General features: G+C 43.3%; 1 protein-coding gene across 1 annotated transcript in view; it reads left to right on the top strand.

Moving 5' to 3' along the window:
- Nucleotides 1-2,115: 2,115 nt before the first annotated feature.
- LOC311042914 (protein TANC1-like) overlaps nucleotides 2,116-17,670 on the top strand; it is a gene marked incomplete at both ends in the record, with an annotated part of 54,174 nt that continues 38,619 nt past the window's right edge. Inside the window, 7 exons of the mRNA XM_084054014.1 lie at nucleotides 2,116-2,182; nucleotides 3,712-3,741; nucleotides 9,274-9,459; nucleotides 11,016-11,108; nucleotides 13,212-13,342; nucleotides 14,384-14,681; nucleotides 15,570-15,863. Of these exons, the coding sequence (XP_083910140.1) occupies nucleotides 2,116-2,182; nucleotides 3,712-3,741; nucleotides 9,274-9,459; nucleotides 11,016-11,108; nucleotides 13,212-13,342; nucleotides 14,384-14,681; nucleotides 15,570-15,863 (1,099 nt within the window). The remainder of the gene's footprint in view (nucleotides 2,183-3,711; nucleotides 3,742-9,273; nucleotides 9,460-11,015; nucleotides 11,109-13,211; nucleotides 13,343-14,383; nucleotides 14,682-15,569; nucleotides 15,864-17,670) is intronic.

The raw sequence follows: 17,670 nt of genomic DNA, 5'->3' as shown, positions 1-17,670 counted from the left end.
TAGACCGGATATACAAACTGCCAAAGCAAATTCGCTACCTACCATATTCACAATATCAGGTGATATTAGCCTACTTCTGAATGAAACATACATTTATTTTAGTCTAGATTCTAGAAGAACCGTCAGATCATAACCGCAGGGTACCCGTACTTACAGGTGATTGTGTTCATGAAACGGGCCATAACAGAGAGCTTTAGGTGGAAGGTCGTTTTGGATCTTTCCTCGTCCCCAGGCAGCATAGGAAAGGACATGAACATGGCGCCTTCTCAGTATAGAGACCGATTATTCGTCGTATAACGGTGCCGCGTGCCAAAAATAGCAGATCTACCAGCTCACAACGCGTCCGCCAAGCGTTGTGAGCTGGTAGTTAAGATCTGCTGTTTTTGGCGCGCGATACCGTCGTACGCTGGAGCATAAATTAGGCATAAAGCGCCTGCGTCTCATGGACAGGGAGGGAGAGGAGAGGAGACTGTAGCCACCCTTAGTAAGAAGGAGATAAGATAATAAGATTAGATAAGATAAGTCCTTTATTGGTCCCGCTGGGGAAATTCAGGCGCCAAAGACAGTAGGCTACTGGTTCTCAAACTATTTCATGTCAAGGACCCCCAAATTGACACTTATTAGCCCGCGGACCCCCATTTGAAAAGATATGCCAGATATGACCCCATAAGAGAATATTTATACGGCTCTAGCAGTGATTCTCAACCATTTTAATTTCAAGGACCCCCAGTTTTGGCATGCATTAGGCTACGGACCCCCATTTAATGGCATTTCTATCTCTGGGAACCCAATTTATATTGTAAAATCACTGTTAATTTAACGGGTCCATTTGGGTTCCATTTGTACACTCTCTGAGTTACAGACCCATAAGGGTCCATTTGGTTGACTATCCATCAATTAGCTGGGGACCCCCTCCTGGAACTCCCTCAAGTAGGCTACCCATGGGGGTCCCCGGACCCCACTTTGAGAACCAATGGGCTACAGAAGTTAAAAACAGATTGCAGGGCCAGGGGGAGAAAAGAAAAGTAGGCCTACTACTGTAGAATATAGGCCTACACAGCATGATGGAGAGACACAGTAGGGTGACAACGTCCCGGTTGTCAAGGCAACCCCACCAGTAAGGTGGCAAAAAGAAAAGCAAATTAGTCCAAATTGCGACTTTCTTGCAAAAAAACAAAAATGGACCAACAAGCTTAAAGATAATGGTCTTTTTACTCTTTTTGGCAAGCGAAGCGAGTAGAGACAGACACTCACACTGTACCCTCGCGCGATATATTCTATATTAAGATTCTATTATGGCGCCATCTGGTGGTTTCAATCTCAGTGAGAAAATATTTGATTTATCTGTGGGAACTTCTGGGAAAAAGAAACACTTTATAAACTATATTTATTTACTGGTAGTTCTAGCCTATCTGAAGATTGCTGAAAACGACACTTGTTATTATAGTAAGAGTTGTTGGGGCAACATTTCCAACCAAGACATCGAAATGAAAACAAACGCTAGCACAGGCTACATTTATATCCAGATGTCTATAAAAAAAGAATAGGGAAAAAAACATCGAACCCGAATGCTCTTTGATACACAGAATGACAGAAAGTGCCCGCTGCCCATTTTAAACAAACCGTTTGGTCAACTCAAACTCATTGCATGTGCGCACGCGTTCACGTGCGCGCTTTTATGCGACGCACGGTGGATCCAGCCTCCGTCAAACCGGATTGTGACGAGCAGCTCAAAGAGCATCTTTACAGTTACAGAGAGGAGGCTACGTTTGACTTACAAACTTTATTTTGACATCTATCGACTTCCCTTGGATGTGTGACAATGTTGGCGACAAAGAGCTCTTGAAAGTAGGTATCTGGCTTCATTTCAGTCGGACCGACACTTATGTTTCTGGTCATTTTGTGTGCAATAAATTTGCCTATACGTGAGAATGTGAGATTGAAATTTAGTTTAGCATCATGGATGGTCTTGACCTAGAAATGTACCGTCATCATAGCAATAACATGTACTAATCTAAAGTCATTTTGTCTTTCCACTGCAACTAAAGCAAACATTTGGGTCATCTTCCACAGGACTCAGGAGGGGAAAAGTGAAAAACAAAACAAAACCTAATTATGTTCAGATTTGGTCATAAGAAGGGTAGAGGAAAAGATGGAGGAAAAAACGTGAAACACAATTCAGGTAAGACAATTCAAGACCATTAAACTATAACAACATTGCAGCACTTTGTGCACAATGATGATATCTGGTTCAAACCGTTCAATGTTGTCCTGTCCTGGGGTCTGTCTGTCTGTCTGTCTGTCTGTCTGTCTGTCTGTCTGTCTGTCTGTCTGTCATCTTTCACTGAGACAGACCCATTTTATCCACTTTGTGTTTCATCATGCTTTAACACAGGGGTCTTCAACAGGGGGTCCTCAGAGATACTGCAGGGGGGCCGCCAAATCTTTGTGTGATAAGGACTTTATTATTTGTATTTTTACATTAACCACTTGAACCCGCATCCCTAATCTGGGGGGAACATTAGCCGAAAATAGCAGATCTACAAGCTCACAAGGCGTCGGCTATTTTCAGTGAAGAGGTTTGGTGTACAGGGAAAAAAGAGCATACCAAGTACCGAGCCAAAGGTCAAGTTTAGTAGTATTGAGGGTTTAAGTCGTTAAATAAATATCTGAAAACACACATTGAACATGAATACAATATGTAATGGGGGTCCCTGCTTCATCTTTCTCTCAGCTAAGGGGTCCTTGGCTTGAAAAAACGTTGAAGACCCCTGCTTTAACATGTTTTTGTCACTGATTGCAAAAACCTAACCCATCTATGCAGATGTTGCAGTGGTTAGGTACTTACTTGTTCATGTTACACTATTAGACAGACACATAGGCCTACGGTTTGTTTGTACACAAATGCTGAGAATGTTGTTTTGATAGCATGTTGTTCAGACAGATGCTGCTAGGGTTTATGTTTAGGCCTACCTACATGGTTACTTTGTAGCGCTGAATTGTTTTTCTTTGCACTATAGACGTGACCATTTACCCTGTCATTTGTAGGTTCATGCCATTTACTCTGATCTTGCACTTGTCAAGCTGATAAGAGCATCTGCCACATGCCTAAATTAATAATAATAATAGGCCTAATAATAGGTATTATAATAATAATAATAATAATAATAATACAATTTCGGAAGAAAATTAACAAATCTTTTATTACACAGTATGTCGTACTTATGCGATGACTTGTATTTTTTGAAGACATATTTCATCTTCTCTTCTCTTGGGTGATTTAAGCGGAACCAATTCAATTAGCCCAATTCATCAGCGTGTTCCTGTCCTTCACACAGTGTGTCAGCCCTTCATGCATTAAAGTGTGTCAGGAGAAGTTAGAGTAGGTTAGGCAAACATTGTGACCTACAAAGAGCATACTGAAGCATGCTGAATTAAAAATTAAGGATAGGAGATGCTAGAAGTGTACTTAACACATTACACATGTAGCCTACATGTTTGTTTTATGTAAATTATTAATTGACTCCTCAGCCCACCCCTCACCATTTGTCATTTGTGTTTGCTACCACCACTAATTGTCTTTTGAAGGGTGGAGACTGTATTAGGACTTACATACCAAAGGTATGTACACAGTACATATCCTGATCTGTAAGGACGACCCATTGTGGATATAATGATATGCAATTTGTAATCTCTTGTGCTCTTCTACAGAAAAGAAGAGAAGAGAAGAGAATATAAGGGGTAATTCAGACCGCTGTGAATATTCTCTGCAACATATAACAGTTTAGTGTCATTGTTAGCCCTGAAACATGACTGTCGTACCATGATAGTCATGGAACCGAAAGTTCCTGGTTTAGAGTGGTGTTCGATTTCTTTACATTTACAACTCTCACATGTACATAAACGTTCAGATTTCAAATATAAAGTGCTTAGTGCTTACCCTCGAGACATGGATGTTACAAGTTGATCCGACCCGCGAGAAGTACCCGTATCTCCCGTATTGTTCAATAAAAAGCATTTTAATCTGATTGCCGGCCATTATATATATATATATCTTTTTTTTTGTAATGTATCAGAGTGCAATACACCTCCCAACCATTAGTGTCGCATAGTTGAAAGCATCGGAGAAAATTTGGAGAAAATGGCCGGCGATTGGATTAAAATGCTTTTTATTGAACAATACGGGAGATACGGGAACTTATCGCGGGTCGGATCAACGTGTAACATCCGTGGCTCGTGGGTAAGCACTTTATATTTGAAATCTGAACGTTTATGTACATGTGAGAGTTGTAAATGTAAAAAAATCGAACACCACTCTAAACCATGAACTTTCGGTTCCATGACGCTTGTGACAGATGAGCGTCATGTGAACCATGGCTAGTGTCATTGTGAATCTTTGGTCTGAAGCCTTTAAGGGGCACGTCACTAATTATGCACCTAAATCCCTTTTTAATGAAGTTGAGGACATAATAAACCTGATGTTGGAGCACGTTTTGACATTTACTTTCCCTGTGACGTTCTTCCTGGACTGCTACGGACTACAGCCCATGTTTCCTGTAGTTCTAGTCAGACTGGCCCCTCCAGCTGATGTCAAGGAATATAAGAAGGGTGGGCAGTAGAGAAATATGGGCACATATTTTTGGGAAGACTGGCCACTAGAGAAGAGTGGGCACCACGAAGAGTGGGCACCAGGCCTCAGAAGACTGAGCAGTAGGGAAATGTGGGCACCAAAACAGAGTGGACACCAGTCCTCGGAAGACTGGGCACCTTTTAGTAAAATATGCCTAACCCTAACCTTAATCCTAACCCTAACCTCAGTTAAACTATGCCTAACCCAAACCTTAACCCTAAACCTAACCTCAGTAAAACTATGCCTAACCATAATCTCAAACTAATATAAAAATTGAGATCATCTGAATGTAGTTGCATTCCAGTAATACGCATGCCAGACTGCAAAGTATTCCACTTTTGGTGCCTGGATTTCTCCTAGTGCCCACTCTACCGAGTTCTGGTGCCCACTCTGTTTTGGTGCTCACATTTCCCTAGTGCCCACTCTTCCAAGGTGCCCACTCTGTTTTGGTGCCCACATTTCCCTAATACCCACTCTTCCGGGGCCTGGTGCCCACTTCATTTTGGTGCCCAGATTTCTCTAGTGCCCACTCTTCCAAGGTGCCCACTCTGTTTTGGTGCCCACATTTCCCTAATACCCACTCTTCCGGGGCCTGGTGCCCACTTCATTTTGGTGCCCAGATTTCTCTAGTGCCCACTCTTCCAAGGTGCCCACTCTGTTTTGGTGCCCACATTTCCCTAATACCCACTCTTCCGAGGCCTGGTGCCCACTTCATTTTGGTGCCCAGATTTCCCTAGTGCCCACTCTTCCAAGGTGCCCAGTTTTCCCTAGTTTCGATGCCCACCCTTCTTGTTACCATGTCAGTCACCTTGTTAAGACAGTCAGGGAAGAGAGAGGGTGTGGTTCGAGTTTTTATTTTTGGGGCGGTGTATAGCCGCCCCCTATAAGTGAGTTTTGGACACCGACCAAAAAACTTGTGTACCCCCTAACCCTTCCATTGTTAATGCAAATCGATACTTTTTTCATATCAGCCAATCACATTACAGCTAGTGTCATCACCACTAACTGTAATGTGATTGGCTGACTTTGCAAATTCAGGACTGTGATTGGCTAGCGAAACACATGACACATGTGCAGCCCTATGAATAGCAGTATGGACTTTAAAAAAGTCATTTATCCTTTATTTAAAGTGAGTCATGTTAAAGTGAGTCATGTTGTGATGACCACACACCGCCTTTCACACTGGGTGTGATTTTTAGCGGCGCTAGCCGCTCTATACCTTTAGGTATAGAGCGGATATTAGCCCTCTATACCTGGCTTTTGCGTCAACGTTCTGATTGGTCAGGCTCGCCAAGGTTCTGATTGGTCAGGTCCGTCAACGTTCTGATTGGTCAGGCCCGCCAAGGTTCTGATTGGTCAGGTCCGTCAACGTTCTGATTGGTCAGGCCCGTCGAGGTTCTGATTGGTCAGGTCCGTCAACGTTCTGATTGGTCGGGCCCGTCGAGGTTCTGATTGGTCAGGCCCGCCAAGGTTCTGATTGGTCAGGTCCGTCAACGTTCTGATTGGTCAGGCCCGTCAAGGTTCTGATTGGTCAGGTCCGTCAACGTTCTGATTGGTCAACGTTCTGACGGCGGTGGTCCTGCTCTATACCTGGCTTTTCCGTCAACGTTCTGATTGGTCAGGCCCGTCAACGTTCTGATTGGTCAGGCAAGGGAACTATTCATGACATCAATATTATATCATGAATACAAAATTAGATGGTTTATATAAACTGTAAAAGTCCGGAACATAAACACTCTGGGTACGGCTTATAAATTGTATAGATTATTTCATAACACATACATATCTTTCTGGTACCACATGTATACACACGGACACACAAAGTTTATTTTTTAGCCGCTCTATCAGCTATGACAGATCAGTTTTTGCCACTTACCTTGGAATGCATTTGGTGATTCGCTTCCAATGGCACTATTTAGTGCCACTGAAACACATATCTATGACAAAATGTATCAAAGGCGCCGCTACCTTCACACAGGTGTGATTTTTTGTTAATATTTGGCTTTTTGGGGGGTATTTCTTTAGTTCATTGCTGGTTCATCGTGCATTTGTTTTAACCTGTATTAGGTTAATAGTAATTTGCATTGTGCCTTCAAATATCAGTGCTGTTAGATGGTGTTTACATATCTTCTGAAGTTGTCCTGGGGGTGTCATGGTGCCCTTCACTGTGGGGGGGCTGGTAGACAAGGTCATTGACACCTAGAGCATTCTTAACAAGGTGATTGACATTAGCTGGAGGGGCAGGTCTGACTGGAAGTACAGGGCTGTAGTCCATTGTAGTCCAGGAAGAACTGATATATACCTCTGTGATGTCACAGGGGAAGAAATCGTGTTTAAAAAAATATATATAACTAGAAAATGTGCTCCTCGGAGCACAAGTCTCCGCCAGCAGACTTGTGTTGGGAATGTTGGGAATGTTCTAATTCTTATGTTCTAGTTCATACAAAAAATCACACCTGTGTGAAGGTAGCGGCGCCTTTGATACATTTTGTCATAGATATGTGTTTCAATATTAATATCTAATATATAATATCAATATTAGTTTATACCCCAGTTAATAAGAATACAGAGGACGAACATAAGGATGGACATACACCTGGACATAGACACTGACCAATCAGAACCTTGACGGGCCTGACCAATCAGAACCTTGACGGGCCTGACCAATCAGAACCTTGAAGGGCCTGACCAATCAGAACGTTGACGGACCTGACCAATCAGAACCTCGACGGACCTGACCAATCAGAACGTTGACGGACCTGACCAATCAGAACCTCGACGGGCCTGACCAATCAGAACGTTGACGGACCTGACCAATCAGAACCTCGGCGGGCCTGACCAATCAGAACGTTGACAGACCTGACCAATCAGAACGTTGACGGAAAAGCCAGGTATAGAGCAGGACCGCTCTATACTATGTATAGTATATATACTATGTATAGAGCGGCGCCAGCGCCGCTAAAAATAGAACATGTTACTGTGTCATAGTAACATGACACACTGTCTGTATAAGTGTCCTATCCGTCCTGTCTGTATAAGTGTCCTATCCGTCCTGTCTGTGTAAGTGTCCTATCCGTCCTGTCTGTGTAAGTGTCCTATCCGTCCTGTCTGTGTAAGTGTCCTATCCGTCCTGTCTGTGTAAGTGTCCTATCCGTCCTGTCTGTGTAAGTGTCCTATCCGTCCTGTCTGTGTAAGTGTCCTATCCGTCCTGTCTGTGTAAGTGTCGTATCCGTCTGTCGGAAAGGCGATGTAACCACTAAATGTTAGCTTGGCTGATGGCACTGATGTCACTTCGGAACGCGCACCGCAGCGCTCCGAAGTGACACATCTATTTATAGGCCGCTATACGTCATGCGTCTCACTAGCCAATCAGAGCACACTCTTTCAACGTATTGTCACGTGTCACGTGAGGCTTGACCAATGTTAGCTTGGCCGAGGGGGGGGGGACGGAAAGTAAAAACATAGTCTCCTGGCGGAGACAATAAAAAGATAACACAGGAAAAAACAACATCATGTTTATTATGTCCTCAACTTCATTAACTCTTTAAGACCGGCAACGCATCTGTGTTTAGATTTAATTGGGCTATTCAAAAATAGCAAATATACAAGCTCAAAGCGCGGCACCGAGTGCCGCGCTATGAGCTTGTGTATCTGCTATTTTTGAAAAATCATGAAAAGCAAATATTAGATTTTTTTGCGGACATTTGTAACTCAAATCTTTGCTTCTGGGGCTTCCTGGAACAAAATATTTGACAAATGTAAAAGATATATAATCCAAGAATTTGCCACGAATTTTCAGGATTTTTCAAAAGCTCATAGCACTCGGTGCCGCGCTATGAGCTTGTAGATCTGCTATTTTTGGATAGCCCAAAGAAATCTAAAAATGACACAGACGCGTTCCCGGTCTTAATGGGTTAAAAAAACAGGATTTGGGTGAAGTCCCCCTTTAAAAGACTCAGTCGAAATAGAAAGACATAGGGTCCAGTACTAGGATGAACATGCTGCTCATTAATATTTCACAATGTGCTGCTCTTGTTGGCAAACGCAGAGAGAAAGGGAGAGAAATGTGTCAGGCTCATTAAAATTGGAAGTTTAAAGTACATGACCATGGACCTTTGAATAATAGAGATATAACAGCACAAACTTTGAGACAACATTGTACTTGTTGCTCCGGGCACACTCAGTGTGCTAATTTTCCAAAACAATCAGTCATCTCAAGACTTATTAAGTATGCTAAACATGGATTTGATTGCCAATGCAATCAGTGACTGACGAGGCTTCTATAATCATACATCAGTGTGTTGTCCTCCTTATGAAGATTTCACCCCACATTTTCTTTCAAGGCAGATTTACTATTTGCATATAAAAAAAAAGTTTAACCACATTAATTCCCTCTACTGGTGGAAATTGCTCTTATTCTTAGTCAAGTCTACTGTACGCAGTAAATTCCTGAGTGTTTATTCAACTCTGAGTGAACAATGGTCCTGTGGTCTATTAGGTTCCATTTATACACTCAGCCTTAAATGAACTTTACAGTGTACCTACCATTCTCTCTCTCTCTCTCTCTCTCTCTCTCTCTCTCTCTCTCTCTCTCTCTCTCTCTCTCTCTCGTCCATTCTCACTCGTTTTTCCCATCCACGTAGGTCCTCATGGTACTTTGCAGAGTGGCAGTAGTGGCAGGATTGTCACACACCTCCAGGATGTAGGCAGTGGTAGTACTGGCAAAAGGACGAGATTGACCAAGGGTGTGTCCATATCCTTGCCTTCCTCCCCTCAGCTTCCTCACCAGTCTTGCATTGTACCCTCGCACTCCTGCGCCAGGTCCCCAGGTATTTTAGATGTTCCCTTTCAAAGATAGTTGATACTGTATATATACAATAAGATAAAGGATCACCTTATAAGATGCATTATCTTATATTCATCTATATCAGTGGTTCTCAACCTGTTTGTCGGGACCCCGAGGGGGGGTCCCCACAGGATTTTGGGGGGTCCCCAGATGGCAGTGAAGTGACAATTTAAGCACTTTTAAAACCTTTTTAATACCTCAAAAAAAGAAAAAGACCATTACTGCATCAAAAATAATAAACAATCAATACAATAAAAAATCTAGCAGATCTACAAGCTCTCGCAGATCTGCTATTTTCACAATATTTATCTGTGGAACCGACTCAAACTAAATTGAATGCCCCAATTAACTCCTACATTCCAAGTGCTTTTCAAGGTGGGGGGTCTCCAGTTCAAATATGATTATTTTGGGGGGCCACGGCCTGAAAAGGTTGAGAACCACTGATCTATATGAATAAGATGGGGACTTTGCTCTTGTCGTTGACAAGCTTCTTGCACTCAAGTGTTGCATACCATGGGGCCGTTCAAAGAGGAGATTGTGTGCACATCTAGTACCTGTATTTAGGCCAGGTGCAGGACATCAAGGCAATAATTAAATAGAAGGTTAAAACATCTGCACACTGGTTTAAAGCTCCCAAACAATTGTATTAATGGCGTAACACTTCGACCTTATAGGTCTTCATCAGGCAAATGCTATGGGGCCATCAATACAACAGTGTACAGTATACATACACCCCCAAGGCCCAAGTACATATGACAGATTCTTAGATTGAATTATTAATCAGTCAATCGTATAAAAAAGTAACTGTTTGCGAACACTAGGGGGCAATATGCAGCAATGAGTAAGCCTATGGCCATTCAAACCAGCTGAATGATTCAAACTAACATCTGCAAGTAATATGTCCGATTTCAGTAGTGCCACATTTATTGAAATCTCACACCTCTGAACTGATCAAGTCTTTTATTTATTTGTTTTGACGGATTAAAACACCAAACTGTCACTTAGATCGTAGATGCATGCGAATGCCATCTGTATTTTTGAATTACGCATGCCGCTTTCACAGTGTGAATGAGGTGTGGTCCAGTTAAGTCGGCACGTTTCAGTATTCTGAGCATGTAATTCTCCCGAATGACCTGAATGATAACAGAGATGATGCCCCGTATGTCCTCAGATGCCTCGCAAACACAATTCATAGATTAAATAAAATACATGCACTGACCCACACCGATGCAAGCACATCCCTGTTCCTCCCTTCAGACGGACACATTAACTTTACTTAAGGCATTAAAGATAAACACACACACAGTGGATTGAACTGTGTGGCTTCTGCATGCGCGCATCAAATTCAGGGCACATGCTTTACTCCTGGGACACAATTCAAATTCTGCACCGCAGATCTCATCTGTGGAAGCTTAATCTCTCTCCCTCTCTCTCTCGCCCTCTCTCTCTTTCATATTCCTCCCTATCTCCACCCTCAATCCCTCCCTCCTACCACCTCTCTCGCTCTCCCCGCTCCCTCTTCTTTTGCGCTGACTAAAGGACTGATAAGGAAGCTGGAGCATGTGGACAGCTCTTCTTACCCCAGAGAAGCTCTTGTCTTTGCCTCGTGTCGTGGCAAGGCAGCCCACAGAGGTGAGAGAAGGACTGTGTGGATGATTGCTTATCTTCAAATCTTTTTTACGGGGACTTATCAGAGGCTGAATAAGCATGAATGTTTGAGATAAGAAGAGGGAGGATATGAGAGGCAAGAGGCAGCGAGAGATAGAGTGCGAGCGTGTGTGTGTGTGTGTGTGTGTGTGTGTGTGTGTGTGTGTGTGTGTGTGTGTGTGTGTGTGTGTGTGTGTGTGTGTGCGTGTGTGTGTGTGTGTGTGGTGGGGGGGGGGGGATTGAAAGCTTTGGATTTAGTTTCCCATATTGAAATATAATCGTAAATAGAAAAATCATCGGGCATGTATTTAATCCTCACTGTGTTTTCCATGTGCATTGCCGGGAATCCTTTACCTGTGTGTGTGTGTGTGTGTGTGTGTGTGTGTGTGTGTGTATGTGTGTGTGTGTAAGTTTTTAATCGTTTTAGTTCGATATTAATGATGATGATTTAATTGCCCCATCCCATGCAGCCTTTTATGTACTGTATGTTGAGACCAGTGGGCTGCCCTGAGGCTGTACAGTTTGTATGAAGCATCTTCCATTCTAGTTGCCAGGCACCTCTCAGCTTCCTGTTTCCAATGGCAACTACTAGGTGGTTTGATGGATAGCGCTGGACATTCAGTTTATCATCTGTCTTCATATTACTCCAGATTGGGTCTTACGGCTCTGCTGACTGAATGCCAAAGTTTGCTCCTTCTTTCTCCTTTTCTTCCTCTCTTCTTCTCTCTCCCCCCCCCCCCCCCCCCCCACCCATTCCACTCACTCTCTCTCTCTCCCCTGGTTTACATTTCATGTCATCAGGAATCAGAATCAAGTTTATTGTCACATCACAGGTTTACAGGTGTTAAACAGCGGGTGAAATTAGTTTTAGTTATTTCTTTAAGAGAAAGGGAATAAGAAGAAGGGGGGCAAGGGGAAGAGAGCTAGAGAGATCGATGAAAACAAACAAAATATCTACATATTTATACATACCGTATATCTATCCGGTGCGCTAAGTACAGTACCTGAGGTAAGACCTAAGGTGCGGTAAGTACCTGAGGTAAGACATAACGTGAGCATACTGTAGCAGCAGATATTTACTGTCTGTCATGTGAAGTGAATCTCAACACTTGACACAGGTTATTATTTATAGATGAAATGGGGGCTACAATTACAGTTTTGTCTTTCAAAGAATGACCTTGATTTATAACAAGCTCCGGCCAGGTCAACATTGAAAGGAAAAGAGGTGATGATACCATTTGTCTAAAAGTAGTGAGAAAAACCGACAAGAGAGAGGGAGGTAGAGATTTGAAAGAGAGACTGAGGAACACACAAGAGGTCTAAAAACCCAGAGGGACTAGCCGAGGCGTGAGCTGTTCTCCCTCACACTCCACATTGTCGTGCACATTGCTCAGCTGATTACAGCATAGGAATGAGACACGAGAAGCATTGGATTCTGTTTGTGTACGAGTGGGACACAGAATGAGCGCTATCAATTCGTGTCTCTTCAGGAAGGTGGGTGTGGACCATGGGAGAATCGGGGTTAGAGGTCACGGCATCAGGGAGCTTTAAATAGTGATAGATGAATGCACCACATGGTCTGTGTCAGGCCTGTCTCACTGGGAACTGCACACAGCTGAGGTGTGAAGCGAGACAGTCAAAAATGGCAAGCTCATTGACATTCACAGTCACGTCTCTCAACCGGTCGTGCCGGGCAGGTTGCATGCATGCACACAAACAAACTGAAAAAGCCTCTGCCTTTGCATTCCTAATCAGGGCAGCTGGGGCTACGCTGACCTGTGGATATATACGTTACATACCATGTAGGCTGTGATGCAGGATGGGAGACTGGGGGGAGGGGGGGGGGGGGGGGTTATTAGAAGATGAGTTTAATGATTTCATCTGACCTACAATGTTTCCATCTGCACACTTATCCACCCATCGTGTGTGTGTGTGTGTGTGTGTGTGTGTGTGTGTGTGTGTGTGTGTGTGTGTGTGGTGTGTGGTGTGTGGTGTGTGGTGTGTGGTGTGTGGTGTGTGTGTGTGTGTGTGTGTGTGTGTGTGTGTGTGTGTGTGTGTGTGTGTGTGTCTGTGTGTGTTCCTTCCCAGACCTCCACGTGGAGCCCAATCAGGGCTCCTCCATTTCTACCCAGGAACTGATGACCAGACTGTGCTTCTTACTGGGAGAAGAAGCCCCTGGCACAGCGAGCTCTCTTATGGAGGACCAGAGGGAAAAGAAGGTAAAGTCAGCCTCGTTGTTGCGCTGATTTTGTATCCACATTGCCTTTTGTTTTTTCTAAGCATCTCATTATCAGGTGCCTTCTTATTCAAAGTCTGATGATTGATTTGAAACTTTAAGCCTTTGGGTGAAGCAGGATGTATCTGTTTATTATGCGGTTAATCAAAACCCTGCAGCACAAGAAGATGAAAATATCTGACAGTCGGCCACATTGATTATGTTGCTATAGCTGTACCTACTACTGCATGGCTTCCGATCCTACAGTCGATATCTTTTTAACCCTGCACCGCTGGGTGACAGACAGCTATTGTACATGCTTGCATCTCTTCATGTCCGTGTCTTTGCATTGCTCAGCCTTGGCCCACTTTCACAGCCTCATTCTACCACCTGAGCTCCAGATTCAGTCAGTTACACAGAGATAGCAGCAAGCCTCATATGAGGAATGTGGGTTGTCCTGGCTAAGATAAATGACGGTGTGGTATAAAGGGAATAACGCTGAGCTACTTTGCCTTCCCTGCCTTGTCTCCTTTCCTTGCAGCCTCAGGATAGCAGAAATGGTGGGGGTGGTCACACACATGGCACAATCAGAGCACAAATGACTTTATATAAATGTTTCATTCTTTATTCATATTTTATTTGTGTATTATTATGATACATTTTCTAAGGTTATTTTAGAAACGTCTCGATTCTTTCATACTCTTATTAGCTGCCGACTGTCTTGTCAAGATGAATGTATGTAGGGAAATGGGTTTTCAAAACTTGAACGCAGAGATAATGTGTTTTGCCCAAGGCGATGAGCCCTGTTATCTCTATTTGGGGGTGAGGAGAGCGACGTATCAAACATCTCATCTCTCCTGTCTCCAGTTGCTGTAAATGTAAATTAAGGTTATGGTGTTTTATTTGGGTGCGGATTTAGCAATGTTTCCTATTGAGAGAAGTTACCCTCTGTTCTACTCACCTTTATGATACTTTTGTGTGACTTTTCTCTTTCTTTCCTTTTCTTTTCTTTGTACCTTTTTGATCTCTCTCTTTCCATGTGCAGTGTGATGCCTCAGCCCAGGGGGGGAGTCCCAGCCCCACGCTGACCTGCAGTACTACATCTCCCTGTTCAGAGAGCCCAGATTCAACACTGAGCACTGGTACTGGTGAGCCACCAGTGCACCAACCTTCGCCTCTGCCCCTGCCCCCTTCTGGTTCCAGCATAAGCCCCTGTACTACCCTCTCCGCCCCTGCGCCCAACCCGGTCCCCTGCTCCAGCCCTGGACGCGTCTCTGGAAACAGCCCTGGGCCAGTTCAAAGTCCTTCTTCCACTCTGGAGAGCAAGGATAGTGGGATTATAGGTGAGAATTGTAATGTATGTTAGAGATTATTGGGTTAGCCACAGTTTGGGTCAGCTAATAGGAAAAGTAAAAAGGGCCGTGCCATTTATCTAAATATCGTGGTTTGTGGTTGGATATATTCTAGTGGGCTCTCTACTTGTCTGTGAGGCACTTCTTTGCTTACTGTTAAACCCAGGGTATGGTTGAGAGTTGTGGGGTTAGATGTAGGTTCTTGTCAGGTCTGTCCTACCCCATAGCTAGCTCTTAAATGTTTTGTGCCTGTACCACTTCAGCCTCAAGGCTTCTGCTCCCTCCTGTCAGAACTGGGACACTGCTGTCTTTGTTGCTTATGGGTCTGATTCTCCTAAAATAGGACATATTCGCTCCCTAAATGGCGTTTGTATTTATAGTTAAATACAAAAGGGTGAAGGGCACATGCAGTGCAATGCAACCCTTTGGTTTTGATACTGTAGGTTCAGTTGCACGCCTGATTAAAATCTAAAATGCAGTGGAGGTTTCCTTCCTTGTTGATTGAATTGTATGCCCTTCAGAATATCATTTCCACTGCCCTTTACAGTTAAAGCCTATTTATGGAACATTTATAAAGGAGAGGGAGTATTAACAGGTGCCAGGGGAGGGGAAATTACTTTTACTGCTACACACAGCAGATGGCTGCTCAGATGGCTCAGATGAGCGTACCTGGTCAAAGTGTCTTGGACACTTTGACGTATAGAATGGGCGAGCTGATGGTCAAAACCTGTGACCTTCAGATTCTCAGGCGGCCTCTCTACCTACTTAGCTATGGCCGCCCGTGCCTGTAGCCAACAACTCATATTGTATACTCTTTTTAAAGTGTATACATTTTTTCTTTCTCTTGACCCCACACCACTCTCTCTGCATGTGAATCAGCAACCATCACTAGTTCTTCTGAGAACGAGGAGCGCAGCTGTTCCAGTGGGGATCTAACTAAAGATGATGGAAAAGTAAGCGGAACTGGAGTTGGTGGGAGTGCAAATGAGGATCCCCCTCCCAGACCTTGCAGGGTCAATCCACCTGTCCCGGTAGACGTCCCAACAGAAGAGGCCTTATCTAATCCAGACATCATGCAACCCAGGACTCCACCCCCACCGAAGAGGCCCCTCCCACAACGGCACACGCACAGCACCTCTTCCCTTGTGATGCCCCGTCCTAACTCTGTGGCAGGTGCAGTAGGTTCACCTTTTGTCTGGGCACCTTACATTTATGAGATCACTTGCTTTACTATGTTGTAATGGGGCTAATTATGTAATCATTTGGGAAACATAGTATTCTTAATAATATCAAAGCATGTTGTTAATTGTATGGGACAAAGGTTGGGAAAAGTCCCACCTGGCCACTTCTATCAACAGTTGTTGAAAACACGACTTGCTTTACAAATGTGATACACTGCTAATTAGAATAATACAAGCATAGAATGAGTTAGTCATTTCATAATAAAACCTAACGACGAAAGAGACAATAATATGAATAATAATAATAAAGGTATACGTATTATGACTATCTGAGGAGAAAGGTTCTATGCACATAGATCAATAATGGTTAATAATGGTTGTTTTTAATCAACTCAATTGATCACCTCAATCATAGGCGATTTTGTCCTCAGTCAACAGTGGGGTACAAGATTTTGCCATGAGGGGAAAAACACCACGTGCAACCTCTTTATAATGATATTGGTTGATACCATATAGCTCAATGGTTGTTACATTATGGAAATTATACTGGGTTATTTAAAGTAACTGGCACACAAGTATTGCAGAGGTGAAAACAGGCTTACATTCTTGTGTGAAATAACACAAAATAAAGGGAGGTTTGAGTTTAGCATAAATGAAATAAGTAAGGCAAAGTAAGGCTTCTTGCACACGTCAGGGGTGATTGACAGTCATTATTGTACTTTGATCGATTTTCACGGGATGAAAAAAGTAAACAGTGCTTGTTATCTCCTGCAGAGTTGGGCAGAGCTGTCAGGGGATCAAAGAGAGGGAACTCTGTGCGTGACGTCACCTATTAACAGCTTCTTATACCGGGCTGGTACACCTGGCAGGCTTTTAAATAGACATCTATTTACATTAATGCCACATCTATGCTAACAAATCTGTTGAGAACTCAATAAATACAGAGATTAATACATTAATCAATAGAATAAATTAATCAATAGATAAAGAAAAAAAAATATATATATTATTATTCTCTGCCAATCCGAAAGGCATGGCCGAGACTATGTTTTGCACCCTGTCCGTCCGTCCGTCCATGTGTGTGTGTGTGTGTGTGTGTGTGTGTGTGTGTGTGTGTGTGTGTGTGTGTGTGTGTGTGTGTGTGTGTGTGTGTGTGGTTCCGTCTGTGAACAGCTAATCTCCGGCACTGTTGGCTAGATCGCAGCTAAACTGTGCACGCACACTCCCTGGATGCCAGGGCAGAACCTCTGTCCCAAAGTGTTCACATGGGCCTGTTATAGCGCCACGAGGAGGCTGATTTTTGCAAAACAAATGTTTTGACAGTACTCCTACAGATGTTTTCCAAAGATCACGCAAATTGATACACAGTATCTCTTTAGTCATTAAACGAAACGGGTCTTTTTCTGATTTTTCATATTCCACCCTGATTGACTAAGATTGGCTTTGAAAGTTTGCAGGACTGCTCCGTTTTGAACAAAAGGCCTCAATCAATGAACACAGCGTGCGATTTCTGTGAAATTTTGCACGCACATTCTCACTATGCCGAGAAAGAAATGCCACTTGAACATTTTCAAATCAGCCTCATGGTGGTGCTATAACAGGCTGATTAGTGTTTTTACTTATAACTGCACCAATCTGTGTAAAACTTTGTATGCGCACTCCGTAGAGGCTAAAGGACAAACCTTTGCCCTGCATTTTTCACATCTGCCTTTTATAGCGTCACCAGTAGGCCGACTTATGTAAAACAATTTGTTTGGTATTACTTCTTCAAATTGTATCCAAATTTCACGCAAATCGGT

Source organism: Gymnoscopelus microlampas (assembly GCF_963454915.1).
Source record: "Gymnoscopelus microlampas genome assembly, chromosome: 1".
In the NCBI taxonomy this organism is placed as follows: domain Eukaryota; kingdom Metazoa; phylum Chordata; class Actinopteri; order Myctophiformes; family Myctophidae; genus Gymnoscopelus; species Gymnoscopelus microlampas.
Note: the sequence above shows the minus strand (reverse complement) of the source record. Positions and strands in the feature narration are given on the sequence as shown.